Source organism: Aricia agestis, chromosome 13, assembly GCF_905147365.1.
Source record: "Aricia agestis chromosome 13, ilAriAges1.1, whole genome shotgun sequence".
NCBI classification, from domain to species: domain Eukaryota; kingdom Metazoa; phylum Arthropoda; class Insecta; order Lepidoptera; family Lycaenidae; genus Aricia; species Aricia agestis.
Window position 1 is genome coordinate 15,302,593 of NC_056418.1, and position 24,047 is coordinate 15,326,639.

The window sequence follows — 24,047 nt, forward strand, 5'->3', positions numbered from 1 at the left end:
CATTATTATTCGGATGTCGATGTTTAAAGGAGGTCAGTGGAACACATTTCTATGAATTGTACTTGTGCTTACTCGACTAATCACTGTTTGCCATTTACTGCACATCCATCTTCAAACTCTAGTTAAAATAAACTAGTAATGTACGAACGCTAAGTACTAAGTAGTGAAATAGTCATGGGTGTCGGTTTTGATGTGTTTCTAGTCGTTCTTGGTAAGTGCTTTTATTTGATGGAACATAATGAACTGATAAAAATTTTAATCAATATTACTGAGTTTAATCACGGAACAAATCTTTAAGGAAACAAAATAAATATTAACAACGAAAAACATTTGAACAAAAAATTAAGTTTGTCTTTCAATGTTTAATTACTCAAAATGTGTGAATTGTGAACAAATAAAGGTTGAACTTGATAGTGTTGACTGTTCCTAACCTAACTGCGTATTTAGGTGTAGTCATATTTCTGTAAATTTCTCTGATATGATCTAGACCAGTGATCCCAAAGTGGTCCAAGTGGACCCCCAGGGGTCCACGCAAGACTAGACGGGGGTCTACGTTGGCCCTGACAAAAATGGGGGTCCACAATAATTGTAGGCGGGGGGTCCATGTAAATTAATTTGGTTAGCAGTGAAGAACTTTTGTGTAGACTTGATTTCTTTTATTGGAAAGCATAGGCCATGGATGGCGAACCCTTATGAACGTGTCACTTTTCTGAATAATCAAGTTTCATGAATTACTAACTATCTCTCATCTAGACTAATAACTAAACGCGCCGACTTAGTGGGCCCCTATTTTTTTCCATGCAAGCATAGACCCCTGTCGGGCTCCCGTGGACCCCAGGGGTCCACCTGGACCACTTTGGGACTCAATTCTTTAGAGTCTAGAGCCTTTCTAAAAGGTTTATCGCATTTAAACAGCAGCAGCAGTCAGCAGTCAGCTCTGTCAGTCAGCCAACAAAACAACAGTTTTAGTCAGCAGTCAAAATTTTGTTTTTGTTACTTATTAATAAATGATTCGTACTTTATTATTAGCCTTCGGATGCCGTAAAACCCATTAAGCTCTAACCTGCATGATATCGCAAATTTAGCGGTCCCTTTTTATTGGACCCTGTGCTAAAAATAATTTTATTTTGTGACGTGACGGGTCGAACCCATCACCTAAACGTCGAGTCAACGCTCCCAATAATCGCTAATTATCATACACTAACAAAGAACGAGGCTTACGAAAACTCGTTCTGTGCTTGTAAACCCTCGAGCGTGAAGCAACAGTCGCCATCGACGCCCGCCGCGGTCGCCACGCGCCTTACGCAATGTACGCGTACGTGCTGCTAGCTCTCGCTGGCCTAATTTACCCCGCCGGGGGGAAGCCCGCCTGCGTGCCCCACGCGCGACAGAACTTCACCGAGCTGGCGAGGGCCAGCGGCCTCGGGGCCCTCGAGTACGAGGTCCAAACGGACGACTACTACTTCCTCAAGCTATTCCGAATCCCCGGCGCGGGCCCGCCCGTGCTGCTCATGCACGGCATCTTCGACTCCGCCGACACGTTCGTCGTCCGTGGCAACGGCTCCCTGGCCGCCCACCTGGCGCGGCGCGGCTACGACGTGTGGGTCGGCAACGCGCGCGGCTCGTGGTACTCCCGCCGCCACCTCTACCTCGACCCCGATCGCGACGACGAGTTCTGGGACTACAGCTTCCACGAGATCGGCGTGTCCGACCTCCCCGCGATGATCGACTTCGTGCTGGAGAAGACCGGCCGCCCCCGGCTGAGCGCCGTCGGCCACTCCCAGGGCAACACGATCTTCTACGTGCTGGGCGCGATGCGGCCGGAGTACAACGCGAAGATCGACGTGATGATCGCCCTCTCGCCGGTGTGCTTCCTGAACAACCTGAGCCGGGCCGTGTCGATCCTGACGGAGGCGTTCCCGCTGATTAGCGGGTTCCTGGCGGTGGCGGGGCGGGAGGAGGTGTTCGGGGAGGGGTCGGTGGCGCGCGTGCTGTACGAGGAGGTGTGCGGGTGCGGGCGCGGGTACGACGTGTGCGCGCGCCGCCTATACTTCCCCATCGCCGGCGCCGACCCGCACGAGCTCGGCCCGGACTTCTTCCCCACGGTGGTGCGCCACTACCCCACGAGCACGTCCCGCAAGAACTTACTGCACTCGGCGCTTCTCAGCTTGCGCAAGAGTTTCTCGCAGTACGACTACGGTCCGCTGAACCTGGACTTGTATAACAGCACGCGACCGCCCCGGTACGAACTGAGGAACGTCGCGATGCCGATCGCGCTGCTGGTAGGCCAGAACGACGGGCTGTCGGCGGTGAAGGACGTGGAGGCGCTGCGGGACAGCCTTCCTAACGTGGTGGAGTACGTGGTGCTGCCGTACGAGCGGTTCAACCACGTCGACGCCGTGTGGGGCCGCCACATGAACAAGTATCTGTTTCCCTACATAGATCGAGTTCTGCAGAAATACGCGTCCGACCGGAATATCACGAAACCTGAAGCGTGACGTAATCTACGCCGAGTATGTCAGTGATAACTGATAAGTGATAGCATGACATTTTGATTTCGAAGTGCTGTGATACGATCGATTTTCTATTGTCGATATTATTTTTAAGAACTCATAAATCATAAAATACATTATTGTAAATTTTATATTTTAATTTGTAAAATATATCTGAGTCATAAATATTATATACTTACTTAATTATATTTTTGTGTTTATTTATTTTTAAAACTTTACGACCAATTTTAATTGCCGTTATATATGAAAGAATTGCGTATGCAAAAACATGGTAACCTTTATGTTAAATACTTTTTTAGTTTCCATATTATAATAACAATAATTTTTCAGTAACGAGCTATATTTTGTTGGACTTAAATTTTTAAAATCAATATGAGTATGTATCCCATATCCATGGCTTTAGTTCTCATTTATTATTTAATATATTAATTTAGTTACAAGTCCATTAGCTTTTTTTGTACCTGTATTTCTACTTTAGCAGTATTGTAATTTACTGAGTACTATTAGTACTTTAGCAATATACAGGTTGTTATAAAATAATAGTGATATTACTTTTGGCTGTGTCCGTCTTTCTTGAAGAGTGAGACATTATAAAAACTTTTAATTTATTAAATATTAAGAACACTACCGACTTGTGGGGCCTATCAATGAAAGTTATTAAATCTATAATCGATGTTATCGCGCCCTACTTAGCGACTATTTTTAATGATTGTATAAAAAGTGGCATATTTTCTGATCTAATGAAACACAGTAAAGTTTTACCTCTTTTTAAATCTGGTAGTAAGTCGGACCCATCTAATTTCCGACCTATATCTATCTTACCCACATTGAGTAAAATTTATGAAAAGATAATACTGAATCAATTAATAACGCACTTTAATATAAATAATATTTTACATAATAAACAATTTGGATTTACAAAGGGACGGTCTACTACAGACGCAGGCGTTGAATTGATCAGTAGTATTTTTAATGCCTGGGAGACGTTGCAGGATGCTCTAGGAGTTTTTTGCGATCTCTCAAAGGCTTTTGACTGCGTGCAACACAAAACATTGGTCAGGAAACTCTGTCACTATGGCATAAAAGGCACAGCACTCGCCCTCCTAAACTCGTACTTGTCAAACAGAACTCAGAAAATTGAAATGGGGGTCCCACAGGGGTCTATTTTAGGACCCTTCCTATTTCTTATTTATATAAATGACCTGCCATTCTTAATCAAAGATAAACATGGGATAGTATTATTTGCTGATTATACATCGCTTACATTCAATATCAAACGGCTTAATGCGTGTTATGACGAAGTAAATAATGCTCTCTCAAAAATTGTACATTGGTTCAGCGTTAATAATCTTTTACTCAATAGTAAAAAAAAACAAATGTATTAAATTCACACTGCCCAATGTAAGGCAAACGGAAACCAATGTGCTTTTAAATGGTGACACTATGGAACTAGTGGATACAGCTGTATTTTTAGGTATAACACTAGATTCCAAGCTTCAATGGGGCCCTCATATTGCTGGGTTGGCCGACAGACTCAGTTCAGCAGCATATGTAGTAAGTAAGATAAGACAATTTTCTGATGAAACAACAGCACGTCTAGTGTATTTTAGTTACATTCATAGTATTATGTCCTACGGCATTTTGCTGTGGGGCAATGCTGCAGATATAAATACAATTTTTGTGCTGCAGAAGCGAGCTGTTCGGGCAATCTATAAGCTAGCCCGTAATACTTCACTTAGAGAAAAATTTAAGAAAACTGGAATCTTAACTGTTGCTTCTCAATATGTCCTATCAAATGTATTATATGTTAAAAAAAATATAGGTATGTGAATTCAAGAAAAAATGTGATACCCATGGGAGAAATACTCGTAATAAACATAAGCTTGAAATTCCGGTTATTAGACTTACTAAAGTCAAAAATTCTTTTAAAGGTCAATGTATACGCCTTTATAATAAAATCCCAGAAAACGTTCAAAATCTGTCAATTAATAAATTTAAAAAAGTTGTTAAAGAACGTTTGTGTACCAAAGCATACTATAAGGTTACTGATTTCATGAATGATAGTTAGTGATGGGACTCGAATCACATTTGATTCGAATGATTCGAATCATGACATTTATATATCGATTCGAGTCAGTTTTTAATTTGATTCGAACATAATTTGATTCGAATTGTCGAGTTGATTTGCATCCACGAGCTGATTTGCATCCACGAGCTGATTTGAATTCACGAGCTGATTCGATTCCACGAGCTGATTCGAATCACGTCAATGCAACGCCCCGCGAAAGATTAGTACGAGGATAGCTATCTATCTTTAACTGTAGATACGTTATTGAAAACGGCCGTAAGGTGCTAGATTTCCGTACTCGTTGGCTACACAGTACACGTGATATAGTTTCCAGCAGTGGAATAAAAGAAGTAGCTTATGTCCTTTCCAAAGGTCTATACTAACTCCTATCGAAAACGATTCAGTGGCTTATGCGTGAAAGCGTAGCAGACACAGACAGAATGATAAATGGACAGCTTCATTTCGTTGTAAAATATGTCTTTCTGTATGATAATTGATTTAATATAAATCGTGATTCGAATCAATAATTTGATTTGAATCAACAGTCTATTCGAATCGAAGGTTGATTCGAATCACGATTCGATTATTTTCGTGGTGATTCGAATGGATTCGAATACTCAATTTTTATTCGAGTCCCATCACTAATGATAGTACACCGTGGGAATAAGGTTGCCCCCTGCAGAGCTGTTTGTGTATATTATTTTATTGTAATATTGTACACTGGTTGTATTTAGTTTTTTTATTTCTTGTAGACTAAATAGTCATAATGACATTGTAATTTTCCATCTTTTTGGTAAAAGATGGCCCCGTGCGAGATTCTTACGCCGGTTCTTCTCGCCGGGTTAGTTCCCGAACCGGTGGTAGGCCCCAGTAGCAACAACGTTCGGAAAACGTTTGAAAAAACTTATTCTGAATAAAAAAATTTGACTTTGACTTTGACTTTGACTTGTAAAGAGTTCACTGTGAAAGTAACAGCGCTGAAAGACCAATTTTTTTTTTTCACTTTTGTACAAAAGTGAAAAAAAAAGGGTAAGCTCCCCAGCGTCACGAGTTCCTCCATACAAAAGTAGAAAAAAATTTTGGTCTTTCAGCGCCGCTACTTTCACAGTGAACTATCTACAAGGAACATATACATACCCTAAAGTATTATCACTTAGTTTTGTTACACATTATATAAATGATAATATTATTTGCGTAGGAACAAAACTTTAAGCACCACATGCGCAGCAAACACGAGCATCAACGCATCTACTGAGTACTGTCTTCCTACGTTGGCGTTGCTGACGCAACAATTTTCCATTTACCATCATCGGTGCACTCGTTATATAAGTGACGTGTATGAAAGACATCGATAAATGTGCTGGTTGAAAATGGATTACAGTACCTACATGTAGCTTCTGAAGCGAAGTCCATTTTATTAATGTGAAGAGGCGACAATTTAATTATGACGAGGTAAATAGTGCTCTCTCAAAAATAGTACATTGGTTTAATGCGAATAATTTACTTTTGAACTCTAATAAAACAAAATGTTTAAAATTTATCTTGCCAAATGTTAGGCAAGTACAAACTAATGTACTATTAAATGATGACAAAATGAATTTAGTAGACACCACCGTATTCCTAGGCATAACGCTGGATTGTTAAGTTACAATAGGGTCCACATATTGTGAAACTGGCAGATAAGCTTAGTTAAAAAAATTCGTGAAATCACTGATGTAGAGACCGCGCGATTAGTTTACTTCAGCTACTTTCATAGCATAATGTCTTAGGCATCCTCTTGTGGGGAAACGCGGCGGACATTAATACAATATATTTTGTGCTGCAGAAGCGAGCTATTCGTTCTATTTATAAGATGTCGTCTTTGGAATCTCTAAGAGAAAAATTTAAAGAAATTAGAATTCTGACCGTCACATCTCAATACATTTTGGAAAATCTCTTGTATGTTAGAAAGAACATAAATATTTTCAAAAAGAAAAGTGATAATCATAATATAAATACTAGAAATAAGAACAAGTTAGCAATACCAATGTTCAGCTAAAATAAGCAAATACTTTAAAGGTCAATGTATACGCCTATACAATAAAATCCCAGAAAATGTTCAAAATCTACCTTTAAACAAATTAAAAAAAAAACAGTTAAAGAACGTTTGTTTGCTAAAGCGTATTATAAAGTCAATGATTTCTTCGAGGACAGCACACCTTGGGAATAGGGTGGCTACATGCAGGTTACTTTTCTTTTATTTTTGTTACATAGCTGTAAGCCATAACATTATATTTTTCCATTTTTATAGTAAAATATGGCCCCGTGCGAGTTTCTTACGCCGGTTCTTCTCGGCGGGGTAGTTCCCGAACCGGTGGTAGGCAACCACGGTGGTAGGTAGTAGTTTCTTCGTTCAACTTTCAAAAGTGTATCATGATACCCATTTTGAATAAAAAGATATTTTATTTTATTTTTATTATATTATGTAGTATTTTATGCCAATTTCGAAAAATCTCTGAACCAAGAATATATATTCTTAGTCAATGAATTATTGCTATCAAAGTATGTGATATTATATTCTCTTCAATCCCAATTCTCTACACTATTTAAAAGATAAATTCACCTTCCTTGGACATAAAAACAACAAAAAAACAAACTCTTTGCTCATCCAACAAACTCACTCTTGCTTTTCTCTCTCACAATACCGCTCACTACGACTGTTCTTTTACCATAATATCTACAAAACCTACGTTTATGGAACGCTCTTTCCGAAACCATCCAAAGAAAAGAAGTATTCTTAGCTATAGCTAAAAATACTACCTAAGTCAGTATATCTTATTTTTATTGGTAGTTACCCGAAAAAAATAAAAAATATATCTATTATTTACTATTTTTATGTCGCTTCTTTCGCTGTCCTATAATAAATAATAATTAATACATACACAATGTTTTACAATATTAATTTTATGATGTACAGCGTCTAATTTGTGCTATTGTGTATTATTGTATGAGTTTAATAAAGCGTATGTAAGAGAATACAGCTTCTATCAATATCGACAGTCGATAATACTTCGGTTCATCACTATTGCAATTTGCTACAGCTGAGTGTCAATGTGTCAAGTTCGGAATTCCAGATGGAATTTGTTGACTACTGAAATATGATATTATGAGTTAAAATATTAATAAATACACATCTCACTGGATTTCTTTAGTAGTTTAGAACAGTGTACTACCACATATTTATGTAACAATCGGTGAAATTTAAGCGCGGCGTGACATAACCTATATGGCGCAAAATGTCTTTCCTAAATGGACACAGTTATGAGCATAACCAGCAAAATATAGAGAGAAGACCTCCAAACTACACTATAAAACAGGCTTATGATCATGGTAAGTCATTTTAATAGAATCTTTATTCATAGATACACAGTAGGTACAGAGATATTAGTTTTACTTACTCATTTTTTAACGATGACTTCTCTGGTCTATTTTCTGATGATAAAGGAGAAACTGAGGTTGGACTGAAGGAAATGGGGCACTATGATTATATATACTAAGTTATTAAGTTACTAAGATAATTGTAAATAATTCTACAGAGCCAACAATATTCTGACTCTGAATCTGCAATTATTACTTGTGCAAGTTTTACTATTTGTAATTTGAGGACATAGAAATTAAAGAAATACCTTTTTTTATCAACAATAAATGTTTTTCTTGTAAGCTACATGTTTTCAGTTAGAAGTTGTACTTAATATGACATGAAAGAACAGAATCAGTCATCAAGTTCTACTAAATTGACTTCAATTTTGATGCAATAAAATTAATTTGGAAGGTACTATGGATGTTGTACTTCATAGAAATGTCTACCACATTTTGTTCTTATTACTATGGCAAAAGTTAAACATGAGTAAAAGTTTTTGCTCTAATTGTACAACCAATGAAAGACACACATTACTACTTTTCTACCTTATTCCTTGGCAATAATGTTGAAATTTTGTATACTAATCTGGTGCTGATACCTACCAAATAATATATCATTCATTTGACCGTTATTGAACTGAGTGCCAAATCAATTGTGGTGTCCACCACTCAATATGATCAATTATTTAGCCGGCACTGAAATCAGTGTGCGAGGAACATGCTTACTGTATAAGATGTGGCTTGTGGTTCTTGGGTTTTTGGGTAATGTATTGATTCATTTTATTTAAAATCACAAAAGTGTAATTTTCCATATATTCCAACAAATTATATAAAATTTTTCTTTGTTTAAAAAAGTGTTTATTAAGTTGTGTGAATAATAAAACAACCAAGGAATTTATGTGTTCACATAATATTGTCTGCTTGTTTTAAGTTCATAAGCTCTAAAGCGGCACCTTTCAAGAGCTTTATGTAGCCAAATACTGAAGCTTACTTGAAATCTCAAACATTTTTGATTTTAAACTTTGTTGCCCAAAGTAACTCCTTCCACAATCAAATTTGTTAGGTCACTCATTATATTACAAGGTTCATACACATACGGATTTTGTCGCGGAGCACTTTTCGGCTACTTTACAGTGGCCGTTACACGGGTGGACTGTCCACCCGTGACCACGGCCGCTGTAAAGTAGCCGAAACTTGGGATTAATAAAAGTGCTCCGCGACAAAATCCGTAAGTGTTTGAACCTTGTAATATAATGAGCCGTGATAATGAGTGATACTCGCGTAAACTTAAGAAATCATTTGTTAGGTCACTACTTTATGTGTGAAACTTGCTTTGCCTGCTTTTCTAATTTATCTCTTAATTACACTATTTTTGTAATGTAAGTAATTAAACGCCACTAAGAAAGTATTCGAAATCAGCACCTTTGTACCTTTATCTAGATAGTTAATTATTACAGCATTGAATTATGTGATCATCTCTATAGCCAAATCTCCATTTCAGGCGGTCTCCGCGCGGGCGCATCTCGTGCGGCGCGGCTGGCGTACGGCGTGCTCTCGCGCCGCAAAGCCGCCGAAGAGGGCGTGGCGCGGCTGGCGCGCGTGCTGTCGGCGCTCGACCTGACCGCGCTGGGAGTGGGCAGCACGCTGGGAGTGGGAGTGTACGTGCTGGCGGGCGATGTGGCCAAGAACTACGCTGGGCCAGCTGTCATATTGAGCTTCCTGCTGGCTGCTGTAGCTAGTGTATTCGCTGGTTAGTATGTCTCTGAATGATATGGTGAGGGTGGATGCTTCGTTGAAACCAGGCCATTTTATATAGGTTGATTGTGCCCAGAACTATGCCTAAGCAAGGAGGAACCATGGGGTACTCTTCAGTTTTACTCTCATCATTGCCATTACAACTGGCTAGAGATAATTCTTGATTCACAACCTCTTGTCTCCTCAACAAAGCAATATTCATGTGCGAGTGAGAAGTAGCGAAATTCTCAGTAATTTGCGAATTGCGATTAGACTATACAGGTTCTTCGGGTGAACACCGTTATCCTTAAAAACATCAAATGAGCCCGTCAAAATGAACAACTTTTTCTATGAGAACAATGCTGGGAACACAAAAAAAATGCCGTCTTCAAACCCATACTTTCCCGAATCGGCAATTTGTATGGGTATGACGACGGCCCGCCAGCGTAACGTACAGTATCAAACAGGAAAACTGTGCATAGTTTTTATCGAAATTTGTTCAGTAGTTTCGTAAATAAGTTACAAATAATAATTTAAAATCCTTATGTTTCCTCCCTCAAAATTATAATAGTGGCATGGACTGTATTGTTTAATATTTTTTGTCATTGTCTATTAAAAAACTGCATACATAATACTGCCACTATGTGCAATAATTGCTAACCTGTATAAGACTGGTTTAAAATTTTGCTGTTATTAATGTTTGTAGGTCAACGCGTTGTACGAATATCAAGTAATATTTCCGTATCACTTTGTTTGAAGACCTCTGTAGCTCAGTGGTTAGCCGGACACCGGTAAACCGGTAAACCGGTAAACCGGAGGTTGCAGGTTCGAAACCCCCCAAGGAAACAAAAGGTTTTTAATGTTCGTAGGTCTTGGAGGTGTATTGAATATGTTTTATGATGCCATAAAAATGTAAATATAATATTATGTTTGGAAATTGGAATAAAGCACCAAATATACCTAGTGTTATTTTTAGTATATCTATACTAAGGGCCTATTTCACCACTTCCTGATCAAGTGCCGGATAGGCTATCCAGAACTTATTTGACTGATCCTCCATTCTTTATCTGTCAATCTAGTTATCCGGTAATTGTAACATAGTCACTTCGAGAAATTACCACGGAACCAAACATATTTTATATTAAATTATAAAACATAATATTTTATATTATAACCTAAGTCTCTGGACTTCAATTATTCTTGAAAAAAGTTCTAGCGAACCGTGAACACTGTTAGGCGCATAAAGTTAATATACTTAGCGGAATAGAGCAACAATCTCGAGCTGTACGTATACACTTACACAAGCATGATTGAACATGAATTCTATGAGATTAAATTGTCAACGTGCGGCACGTGCCGACTGGACGTCAAAAAAAGAGTGCTGCTGTCATGTATCACACGTCTCTTTTTACCACGCAGTGTTACTGATAGTGACATCTCGCTTGGTCAGGCCTTTCTTTCTCTATTCTTAATGGTCTAAACTTTATGGTTAGGCGATAACAATTTATGGAATACTTATGTACACGGAAGTTATTATAGCCAGTCGATTTGATATGGCACTTATGGAAAAGTTCTATCAATTATTATGAAACTATGGCCTAATATCAATATACTTGGGAGAGCCATGCTTCGGCACGAATGGGCCGGCTCGACCGGAGAAATACCACGTTCTCACAGAAAACCGGCGTGAAACAGCGCTTACGCTGTGTTTCGCCGAGTGAGTGATTTTACCGGAGGCCCGATCCCCTACCCTATTCCCTTCCCTACCCTCCCCTATTCCCTTCCCTTCCCTTCCCTTCCCATCTCTACCCTCCCCTATTACCCTATTCCCTCTTAAAAGGCCGGCAACGCACTTGTAGCTCTTCTGATGCTGCGAGTGTCCGTGGGCGACGGAAGTTGCTTTCCATCAGGTGACCCGTTTGCTCGCTTGCCCCCTTATTTCTTAAAAAAAAAAAAACAACATTCTTTGTGTCTCTTATGAAATTCATCCATATGCATTACTTGATTATGATTATAAGTGTCAAAGTGTATCCTTTTGCTGGTCTGTCTGTTAACTCTTCACGAATCACGCTTAAATTGGTTCTAAATAGATAGGCCTGTCCTGGAGATACTTTGCAATTTTAATTCCGAGGACCATTAGATATTACCAGGACACCATTGTTTATTATGAAGAATGTTTTATGTATATGTCGGAACAGGAGAGGCCAGAGCAGGTACATCAGGGCATTCTTGATCCTCGGACATTTTGATCACGGGAACAGACAAGTTTCTTGGTGGCTATCCTTTGGTAGACCCCCGAACCGAATGTGTTCCTTTTTTTTTTTTTAGTTTTTCCGAAAATGTTAACACCCAAGCCAGCCAAGAAGCATGTCCAAGCCTTTCCGGCTTGCGTTCCACCAATCCTCACAAACTTAACATTGTGTACCAACTTAACGAAATTTAACTTTACACAATCTTTCCAAGCTGATTGGCTAAAGTGAACAAGTTTGCCAACACATCAACGTAAAGATCATAATCAAATTCGCAACTTGACAATATGGCTAACGTAGTAAAAGAAAGTCAAATTAGTAACTGTGTACAAGCTCGCCAATCATGATCAAGCTAATCAGAAAGTTAGCGTTGTCTACCAACATAACTTAACAAATAATAAATCAAATCAATAACCGTATTCAAGTTATAACATAGTCTGCCAACATTACATAACAAATTAATAAATCAAATCAGTAACCGTATTCAAGTTTAAATCAAAATGTAAAAGGATGTTAACATCAAAACACCTACTGTGTGTAAGTTTCGCCAACATGGCAAAACTAATGAAAGAAAGTTTACATTAAAATCCGTATGGCGCTTCTTGACATAAAGCGCCCTCTCTTAGCAAGGATTGTAGTTAACGGTTTAGTGAATATTTGAAATTGTGCAAACTCCCGCCAGCAGATGGCGCTACACGTCTCGATCCGACACGGCCATCAAGACCTTCACACGTCCGCGTGTGACTGATCTGTAAACAAGACAAAAGCATAGACAGTAATCTGTTCGGCTATCCTGCCACAGTATATTATCAATTAGAAAGTTAAGATTTCTCTTACTTGAAACAAAAAAAAACCATCATAAAACCTCAAATGTAACATATTTTTATCTCAGTGCCTTTAAGCTATTGTAACAAATCATCAAGACACCACGATCAACACAGTTGTTACGATAAAAGAGCCTTAGTATTCCTTTTAGTATAATGAACATTAACAATCTGGGCATCACTTTAAACAAAAATCGCCAGTACATCGGCATTGGTAAGTCCTTGATAGTAGTGTGTTGCCAGTACATCGGCATTGGTAAGTCCTTTGATAGTGTGTGTTGCCAGTACGTCGGCAGTGCCAGTCCTTCGGCAGAAGTATAACGCCAGTACGTCGGCGGTGCCAGTCCTTCGGCAGATGTGTAACGCCAGTACGTCGGCAGTGGCCAGTCCTTCGGCCGACTAGATTAATGACTATCAATATCCTCATCACCATCCTCATTATCACCTTATCACATATCTAATACAAGGGCACTTGTTGATCGGCTCTCTTTCTGACTATATCGTGAGCATATTTGTAAATTCTCTTAAAGGTTAATTTATAACTTTAAAAAGGTTTCTTTTTATCATTTTCAATAAGAACTAAATCACTAACTACTCATTTCTGGATTAGAGCTTTATTACTGTCAGCGTCTAGCTTTATCATAACTAGCACTTTAAGCTATATTTCGGGACGCTTGTTCTCTCATTGCATCTATGTCAATTGTCTCATTATTATCATCAACAGTTATTAAATCGAGGAGTTGAGCGACTTTTCCGACTAGTAACTAGAGCGGACTCGCCTTAGTGACGCGCGAAGTAGCAAAACCTGTTGAAACTGAGCCCCTAAACTCCTGCGGCACATTAATTGACTGTTGTTTGTATTCCAAATATGCATCAGTTTGAATGTCATCAAAATTGACAGAGACTTTTGAATTGACCCAATTAACACTAACACAAGTAAAACACAATATCTAATATCTCTTATCAGGCACTATATGAAATAAAACCTCTAAATTTAAGTTATCAATTACAACTTTACATAAAATCTGTTTGATACTGTATAGAAAAGTTTGTCCAATACCAGTCAAAGCCACAGTATTACTTTGTCGCTTTCCCGAAAACTTAAATCAAAATCTTAGATGCAATAGATTCTTAATGAGAGAACATTCTGTGCCCGAATCGTATAGAACATTAAAACGCTCACCAGAAATGCTGAGTTATCCAGCAGGGTCACTGGTGCAGCACAGGTCCACCCGACGCTGGCTGTCGATGCTGGAGGTCGCACTGGCTTCGCTGTCACCGGGCTTGCTCGCGTCGCCGTTGTTACCACCATTCTTCCTAGCAGTAGGAAGAGGAGACCGGGGACACTTGGATGCATAGTGCCCGAAGACATTACACCTGTAACATCTGACGCCGGGCGGGTTTGGTCTTTGCTTGGTATGAGTAGAAGCAGAAGTGTTGGAACGATCGCATGATCTTTCGGAGTCCATGGAGCGGCAGTCGGTACTGCGATGTCCCTGTCGCCCACATCGGAAGCATCGAGGAGGGGTGGGCGCGACGGACGCTCTCGATCGCTTCGATACGTCGGCCACGTGGTCTTCAGTCTTCCTCTTGGGATAGGAACATGCTTGTAGTTCCCGCTGCATTTGCTCCCGGCTCTTGATTTCAGTGGTAAACGCGATGCGTCTCAGTCTTCCATCAAACTGAGACACGTGGGCTAACACCATGGATAAAATTATCTCCTCCGCCGAGGAGTCCTTAAATCGGGCCATCAATGTGGTGAAGAGTCGCGCAGCGTAGGACGCCATATTCTCGTCGACTCTGGGTTTGTCGTTCTGAAGATTAATCAGATTTCCGGCAGGCGTTTCTATGGCGCCGTATCGGGATAGGAAAATTTCCTTAAAATGGCGCCAACTCATTCCCGCAAATGATATTTGGGATAGCCACCGTGACGCGTTCCCCTTGAGCGCACCGCTGAGGACAAGGATAAGTGCACTACCCTCTAAAACCTGATCAGATAGGCACAACTCTGCGGTCGTGCACCACGCACGTGCGTCGGCGTCCGGTTTTTCGGGATCGAAATCCGGTAAAATAACTTTGCGTTTACTCACGGGGTGCATGGCGTTGATGAGGGCCAGCATATTCTGGTTTTGGGCTTCCAGCAGCGTGCGCAGAAGATTTTCGCTCACCCGTGAATCTTCGTCGGAAGTCCGATTTAATCCCAGTTCTGATGTCGGAACAGGAGAGGCCAGAGCAGGTACATCAGGGCATTCTTGATCCTCGGACATTTTGATCACGGGAACAGACAAGTTTCTTGGTGGCTATCCTTTGGTAGACCCCCGAACCGAATGTGTTCCTTTTTTTTTTTTTAGTTTTTCCGAAAATGTTAACACCCAAGCCAGCCAAGAAGCATGTCCAAGCCTTTCCGGCTTGCGTTCCACCAATCCTCACAAACTTAACATTGTGTACCAACTTAACGAAATTTAACTTTACACAATCTTTCCAAGCTGATTGGCTAAAGTGAACAAGTTTGCCAACACATCAACGTAAAGATCATAATCAAATTCGCAACTTGACAATATGGCTAACGTAGTAAAAGAAAGTCAAATTAGTAACTGTGTACAAGCTCGCCAATCATGATCAAGCTAATCAGAAAGTTAGCGTTGTCTACCAACATAACTTAACAAATAATAAATCAAATCAATAACCGTATTCAAGTTATAACATAGTCTGCCAACATTACATAACAAATTAATAAATCAAATCAGTAACCGTATTCAAGTTTAAATCAAAATGTAAAAGGATGTTAACATCAAAACACCTACTGTGTGTAAGTTTCGCCAACATGGCAAAACTAATGAAAGAAAGTTTACATTAAAATCCGTATGGCGCTTCTTGACATAAAGCGCCCTCTCTTAGCAAGGATTGTAGTTAACGGTTTAGTGAATATTTGAAATTGTGCAAACTCCCGCCAGCAGATGGCGCTACACGTCTCGATCCGACATATATATAATATAAGGGTTGCGGGTAGAGTTGCCAGGTTGCTAGACCGAAAAGCCGGACAAAGCAGGCACCTTGGCCGGATATTAGTACAAAAAAGCCGGAACCTTGCTATCGAGTACTTAGAATCTAAACTTTTAGTATCTATAGCAATACATTCGGTAGCGTGTACAGATTTTCTGTTTTCTTAAAACAATTTACCAGCTCTACAATTTTACATCGCATTAGATGTTCGTCAATCGTCTAAAGTAGGACTTTATATTAAAGTTATAAATTCTAGGCTCTACAAAAACCGGCCTCTCTTTAATTTTGGCCAGACACGCAAGCGAAAAGCCTGACTGTGTCCGGCTTTATCCGGACGCCTGGCCACCATAGTTGCGGGTACCAAGATGACCTCTTAAGGCTCCAAACAAATTGGAGGGATATCCGTATTCCGTACTAATATTATAAATGCGAAAGTGTGACTGTCTTTCTGCCTGTTACCTCTTCACGCCTAAGCTGCTGAACCGTTTTTGCTGAAATTCGGTATGGAGATTTTGAGTCCCGGGAAAGACATATGATATTTTTATCCTGGAAAAATGTACGGTTCCCGCGCGATCAACCAAAATTCTGGTGTACCGTTCAAATTCCGACCGCGCAGTGCTAGGTGCCTACAATTATATTCACCTGCATGTGTGCTCTCTGTCTATCGCGTAAGACGAGACCCTTTCTGACGAAATCAAGATTGGCACCTTTTAGAAAATAAAATAATCTTTTAATTACTATAGCTACTAATAGGCAATAGCAAATTATAGTAATTATCAAATTTTAGTAACCCAACCTATATTTTACAATAGTTTTATATTCGATTATAGTGCCTATTCAGGAATTTTTTACAACTTAAACTTGTGTTTATTTCTGTGTAGTATGTGGTTTGTTTGTAACAAATTGATTTTTTATCTTTTTTTTTTTGTATTTAATAGTCTTAAATTACCTTATTGAAATATTTCTTTGACCTCTTTTCAATTGTTCATATTTATCAGATTAATAACGATTCTGTCACAGCGGTTAAATCAGTACGTAGATATATGCGACGAAAAAATCTTGCGCGTGCGTCACCGCTCGCTTGAGAGTCCCTAGTGATCTGCCCTCCTAGAGGGATACTTACAGTTCGATACCTACACGCGCGAGTGGGACAGGCCTGACCGTGGCAAGTAGTTGGTGTGCCTCAAAAATGACATTTTACCACATCATACAATATCTCAGGACAATCGACGAAAATAATTAATTGGGAATAGAGAAACCCGTGCACGCTGATTAATTTCTGGTGTATCTCCAATTTCATTTTCTAGATGCACGTTGAACACAAAAAGTTTGCGGAACGCTGGTCTAGTGCAGCTCTGTAAGTAAAGTGGCTTTGTTGCAGGTCTGTGCTACGCGGAGTTCGGCGCGCGCGTGCCGAAGGCGGGGTCGGCGTACGTGTACAGCTACGTGTGCGTCGGAGAGTTCATGGCCTTCCTCATCGGGTGGAACCTCATACTGGAGTATATCATCGGTAAGGGAGCGTTCAGGTAGTCTCGAGAGCAACTTTGCCAACGATTTGGATGGGACAAAACATTTTATAGGGGTTATAGCTTGGTCGCCAACAATATTGAATTGTTTATCGTCATTGCCAGCGACCACATAGCCTCTAGACGCCTAATGCAAGGCGAATACTTTCAGACAATATGTAAGACTTATAGGTCTTACTTTAGATAATGATAGCGAAATCTGTCTTAGTATCGACAACATCCGTGACCCATGTACATATCGTGCGTTTCATACAAAATATTTTTTTTACTGTCAAGAATCAATTTATTCAGAGCTCAAATTACACTGGTCTGAATACATGAAGAAAGCATTTGACATAAGTCATAATATGACTTATGTCAAATGCTTTCTTGTATTTGATAGAAAGGGATATTATCCCTTTCTATCAAATACAAATTAGTAATGCTTATCCTTTCTTCCGTTATCGTCACGCGTCACTAGTGATGTGATACCAACCATGGGCGTACCCAGGTTCTGGGCCAGGGGGGGGCAAATTACCCAGGTTATGGGCCAGGGGGGGGGCAAATCAGATTTTTCATAAGCTAGGTGTTACAAAGAATAAAAAATAATAAATTTTAGTTGTAAAAATATTGTATTGCAAACAAATGGAAAAATTCGTATTCTTAATTTTTATAGATAAAAGTACAAGCGCTTCTCGTACTTCCCATCACTAGTTCTGATTTATGACATGCCGTGAATTTGAATTGGCCAATCGTAATGCATTTCTTACCTCTCCCCCCGCGTCGCTTACCTCAGCACATTGACACAATAATTTGTTAAGAGAAATCAAAACATTAGGCGTCTATTGGGTTATGTGGTCGCTGGTCATTGCGTTAATCAATTATTGTGTCTTATGACGTAACTTGTCTTCAGGTGCGGCGTCAGTAGTCAAAGCTCTATCGGAGTACTTAGACTCTTTATGTGGTAAGGCGATATCGGGTCAGCTGCGGGAGTGGATGCCGATGGATGTGCCCCACTTGGCGCAGTACCCCGATTTGCTCGCCTTCACTGTCATCATGGCTTTTTCTGGTAAGCGGTGAAATTGACAGTCAATTTTTAAATTTGAAATAAGCATCTTAAAACACTATTTGAACGTTAAATGGTCCGTAATATCACCGGTTCGAAAATGAACCCGGCAAGACTAACCGATGTAAAAAACTTTTCATGAACTGGCGGCTAGATGGCAAGAACTGGTGCACAGATGGCGCTGATAGTAACTATTAATCCAACATTTTCCAATAGATGGCGCATAATATATTGTAATCGCGCTATAATTTTTTACATCTACCCAGCGTTTTGTATTTAGCAGTGTTTTGTGAAACAATTGGCTGGTTACCATTCAGTTTTTTTGTATTATTGTTATTATATTCTTCCATGGTATTTAATCCACGTTTTTGTGCAGTGGCGCTTGCGTTTGGCGTGAAGGAGTCTACGAAGTTCAACAACGTGTGCACCGGCGTCAACCTGTGTGTCGTGCTCTTCGTCATCATCTCCGGCTCGTTCAAAGGTCAGCTATAAGGGCCAGGCCACAACATTGCGTTGCGGCGTCCTATCGCAAAAACACCATCGCTCAAAAATGCGATGCGATGTCAGAGCGCAAAATTTCGTTGGAAATAGTCACTGTCGCATCGGAAATTTCCACGATGCGTTCTGCGGCGTCGTAGATTTTTACGATGCGATGCCGCAACGCAGTGTTGTGGCCTGGCCCTAACTGCTGAACGGATATGCAATACTTTGACAGTAAAAAAAACCAACGTAACGAAACAAATAATACTTTGGGATGTGTTTGTTTCCCTTTGAGTTGACTCTGAAAGCAGCGCGGAAAGAGTTTTTATTTTGACGATTTGACACTTATGTCAAAAATTAAATGATTTCAGCCGATACAGCGAACTGGCGCATTCCTGCGTCCGAAGTGCCAAAAACCGAAGGCCGAGACTTCGGCTCCGGAGGCTTCGCCCCGTACGGCATCGCTGGTATCATCAAGGGTGCTGCTGTCTGCTTCTATGGGTTTATTGGTGAGTACCTCTTTCAGAGGACTATACGGACTTTATTTACTTAAAAGAAGATGCATGTTGCATTGCAAAACGTTGAACTGCAAAAACGTCGCATTCGCTAATAAACGTGTTTATTATGGTGTACAAATACAATCACCAACAACACCAATCATGACTATAGACAAGTATGGTACAGTAGTCTACTATGCCCATAGACTATGCATGCCCGTCCGGCCCTGTAACCGTTTGCCAACCGCTAGTATGATAAGTGATAACGGCCTTTAGTCTTTTTTATACAATTACTTCTATCCTATGTGTCTCAACGAAATAAGTACGATGCCTTATCTTTCATCATCAGGTTTCGACTGCGTGGCGACAGCGGGTGAGGAGGCGCGTCGGCCGCAGAAGTCGATTCCGTTCGCCGTGGTCGCGTCGCTGCTGGTGGTGTTCCTCGCCTACTGCGGCGTCTCCTCCGTGCTCACGCTCATGCTGCCCTACTACATGCAGGTATTGTTGCGCTAGGTGTAGGAACTGCTTCATGAGGTGGGAGTACTTCCCCACTTTGTGTAGGTACTGCACTTCTGGCCCACTAGGTGTAAGTGTAGGTATCTACAAGTAGAAATAGAACTCCTGAGAATAAAGACGCAACAAACTAAGCAAATCGGTTGCTTCAGCTACTTTCAATGTGTACATGTGCGTGCGCGTTCGTGTACGATTTACGTCATGTACGCACGCCACGCCCACATTAACGATATGGTGGTAATGTTGATGATTATTAAATTCCGGCATAGGCATAGCCACTATTTTGCTTTATCGTATAAATTATATGAGGCTGGCTGGCTGGGCTTCTATCTTTTGTCGAGAAAATTGACTTAGGTTGGGGGGACCCAAAGGGGATACGGGGCCCTTCTTATGTTTGATAAGCCATTGATACTGATTTACTGTGTGTTATTACAGGACGAGAAGGCACCGTTCCCGTTCGTATACGACCAGCTGGGCTGGGACTGGGCCAAGTACGCCGTCAGCGTCGGCGCCGTCTGCGCGCTCTGCTCCAGGTTAATATTTTAATAATAATTATGTTTGGAAAATCGATTCTTAAAACTCGCGAATTCGATACGCCATCAATATGGCGACATTTATGTTACTAACGTTGCTTTTGATGTTAGTATTCCTTTAAGAGATTCTTTGGAATCGATTGGAAAACTTTTGTCGTAAAAACAAGCTCAACATGCTATGCAGCATTGAGCATGCTAGCTCAGAAACGTGCGATGATTCTTTGAAGTAGTGGATTCTAAAATATAGCATATTTTTGTAAACGAGTTTAGATATCGAAATATTATCTACATTGTTTTTGCTGTTATTAATAATTTAAAATATTTATTTCAGCCTTTTAGGCGCTGTGTTCCCTCTCCCTCGTATCATCTACGCGATGTCGGCGGACGGTCTGCTGTTCGGGTGGCTGGGCCGCGTGGACGAGCGCACGCAGACGCCGCTCGTCGGCACCGTGGTCGCCGGCCTGTTCACCGGTCAGTACATACGACACTCCGTCTCGCCCCGCCCCCTACAGGCGGACAGGGACAGCGAAATCGCGATCTACACGATGTTAAGCTGGCTAGGCCATGGTGACTAAAAGTTGCAGTAATAGTTTCGTTCCCTGCGCATTCGCATTTTGGTCACCGTGTACGAGAGAAACCCCGACAAATAGGTCATTGAATGACTGTGCATTTAATATTATTTGCTTTGAGTTACAGAAAATAATAACAGAGGTATTTTATCAATCTTAAATATTATGACATATATTTTTCTCTCTCAGGCACTCTGGCGATGATCTTCGAGCTGGAGCAGCTGATCCACATGATGTCGATCGGCACGCTGCTGGCGTACTCCATGGTCGCCGCCTGCGTGCTCATACTGAGGTACACCGAAACATAGTTTAATGTATAAAAAATTACAACAGTTCTAAACTTTCAAAATAGTCAAGTCAAACTTTAAATATTTATCCTAGGAGTAGACCTAAGACTAAACTTTTATTTTGAAAGTTATCAATCAGGTTAGGATAAATCAGTAGCTTTCTTTGTGTACGCACACGTGACGTACACGTGTATGCACACGTGACGTACATGTTTTTGCATTTAACTTACTACTTATTATTGTAATATTTTATGCTTAATTTCAATTACTTTATGCAACTTATGGCTACAAATAAGTAATGATTATCCTTCATTTACACTCTCTTCCCGACAGGTATGAGCGTACAGGCGCGACGCGTACAAACGACGTGCCGCTGACGGCGCGGTCGGCACTCCGGCTGCTGGTGAACGCGGACGCCGCGGCCACGCCCACACCGCGCTCCGCACGCACCGTCACGCTGCTCGTCACACTATACGGTATTTGTTTATTTTTTGTTATGTGTAACGCCTCGAGTCCACCGACGCATTCGCATTTTTGTACGCGTCCTTATCCATACTAAGTATTGCATACAAGGACGCGAATAAGTCTTGTTCGCGTCCTTGCACGCAACTAATTCATTCAAGCTAATGTTAGAGCGAGATAAAGCGTACGGTATGCGAAATTCTGCCATACTACCGACAGTTTGCTGACAGTTTTCGCTGCCGCATGCGAATGCGTCGGTGGACTAGAGGCGTAAGGAAAGAAAAAAACTTTGTAAGGCTTTAATATTTATTCGTATTTGTGATTGTGCACAGTGAATAACTTATACAGCAACCTTTATTTGCAACGGTGGAAAGACGCTTTATAGACAAAGACACAAGCTACCTTGCCTACCTTGTGTAAGTTATACATTGAGTAGATATTTTTGCTTTTAAACAGATACTAATGTAACGCTTATTCCCCTATTCACCTCACACTATATTCTGATATTTTAATCCATTGTAAATAGAGCCTTATTACCCTCTACTATAAGGCTTGATCGACATCAACATGTTAGTTGATCCTCAAAATTTAGAATTTAATCTCTCATCAGGTGTGTGGTGCATGATGATGATGAACGCGATCGACTCCCACGGCGATAAGATCCTGTCCGGCGCGGCGTGGCCGACCGCGGTGATGGCGCTGGGGCTGGTGCTGGTCATCGGCACGCTGTACTGCATCTCCCGCCAGCCCGTGTCAGAGAAGAAGCTGGCGTTCTCGGTGAGTGCGAGCGAGAGGGGGATACTGTCTGTCCTACTCTCACAAGCAATGCTGGGTGTTTGTCGGTACAAATGTCAACTAAACTAAGTAGGTGCAGGGCGTGAGATTACAAAACATAATTGAATCTCCATTTTTTAGGATGTTGCACTCTTTCTAATATCGTATTTTTTTTGTATTGTTTTTATCATGTGAATGATATGTAAAACAATCCACTTCGAAATAAAATTTCGACATCCATTTTATTGCTGTTGTCCTTGCATGTCAAGTGACTTTTCTAATATATCAGACAAAGACGGTATATGACGATTGACGTGTGATGGATCCAGGTGCCGCTGGTGCCTTGGCTGCCGGGGCTGAGCATCCTGATCAACGTATACCTCATGCTGAACCTCGACTACATGACCTGGGTGCGCTTCAGTATCTGGATAGCGGCAGGTCAGTTTTACTATCGGTAGTTAAAATGTTGGCAGTAAAGATCAAAAATAATAGCTAAATCAAACATTATTACAGTTAAAATCGGATTAAAATCGGAAGGAGATCGGACGATTAGGGTCAATTTATACTAGCGCAGAGTCAAAGCGCAAAAACCGAACATAACAATTTCAACCTTAACTCCAAAGCGTTAACGCACACATTACTTCTGAAACTCAGCGCTAGTAAAAATTGACCCTAAGAGATGCTGTATAAAATACTGCGCCACGTCGCACTGTCATGAAGTGACAAATAAAAATCCCAAATGATCGGCGATCTTACAAATAAAGATATTTATTACGTCATTTGTTATAAAAAGTATTTTTCCTGATATTTACTTAATCGTAACCAAATTGCAGGTCTGCTGATTTACTTCACGTACGGGGCGTGGCACAGCGCGGAGCGTCGTCGCACGCGATTGGACGAGCCCGCGGAGCAACACGCTGACAGCCATACCGCTCTACTGGCGGCCGCGCACGCACTCGGCTGACCCCTCCCACAAGCCATCCTGCCGTCAGGCCCGATTCCGACTGAGGATGAGGTACGGCACAGGGATGCACTAAGCCCTACACCTACTGTTATATCGTTTATATCAAGTATCTAGATTTTAGTAGCGCATTAGATATCATGGTGATGCGGTTGTCCTTTTGATACATTCAATAGTTGTTTATCCAATATGATAATAATTAGACGTATAATGAAAACTTTTAAAAATAAGTTGACGAAAGTTCCTTTTTTAATGTAGGTAACTTAATTATTTATAAAGGTGATGTTCTCAATTTCTGAAATTTTATTATTTGTAAATATATATTGACTTCGATATCACAAATTCAAAACTAAAGCTCTTGAAAATAATTATTAATACAAAAGATCTAAATACCAAAATCTCATTGTGTACTAGGATATCTCATTATAAATATAAAATATTATAATATTTTAATGTTACTAGCCAATAGGTTCGTACATTATCGCTAATTAAGTAAAACTAAAAGCTAACCTTTTTGCTTGAAATACTCTAGCTTGCTTTCTATATTATATAGACTTTTTTTTTGCTTGAAATACCCTGGCTTGCGTCCCTTTTGTCAGTCATATAAACA

The 24,047-nt window shown here is 40.5% G+C and overlaps 2 protein-coding genes across 3 annotated transcripts; both read left to right on the forward strand.

Annotated features, from left to right (window-relative positions):
* The first annotated feature begins 159 nt into the window (after positions 1–159).
* Positions 160–23,714, forward strand: LOC121733135 (cationic amino acid transporter 2-like). Of its 2 annotated transcripts, none has more exons than XM_042123301.1 (14): positions 160–211; positions 9,482–9,730; positions 17,172–17,300; positions 18,209–18,364; positions 18,738–18,842; positions 19,213–19,350; positions 19,688–19,836; positions 20,287–20,384; positions 20,716–20,855; positions 21,143–21,245; positions 21,574–21,716; positions 22,313–22,479; positions 22,806–22,914; positions 23,310–23,714. In XM_042123301.1, exons 1-14 carry the CDS (start codon positions 175–177, stop codon positions 23,438–23,440), a joined length of 1,854 nt encoding a protein of 617 aa, XP_041979235.1. In that variant the 5' UTR covers positions 160–174; the 3' UTR covers positions 23,441–23,714. The 2 variants fall into 2 exon arrangements, with proteins under 2 accessions (XP_041979235.1, XP_041979234.1); XM_042123300.1 differs by lacking the exon at positions 160–211 and adding an exon at positions 7,667–7,950.
* LOC121733137 (lipase 1-like) lies at positions 1,152–2,610 on the forward strand. The gene has a single exon (XM_042123304.1). The coding sequence runs from the start codon at positions 1,308–1,310 to the stop codon at positions 2,496–2,498; it is 1,191 nt and encodes a 396-aa protein (XP_041979238.1). The 5' UTR covers positions 1,152–1,307; the 3' UTR covers positions 2,499–2,610.
* Positions 23,715–24,047: the final 333 nt, after the last annotated feature.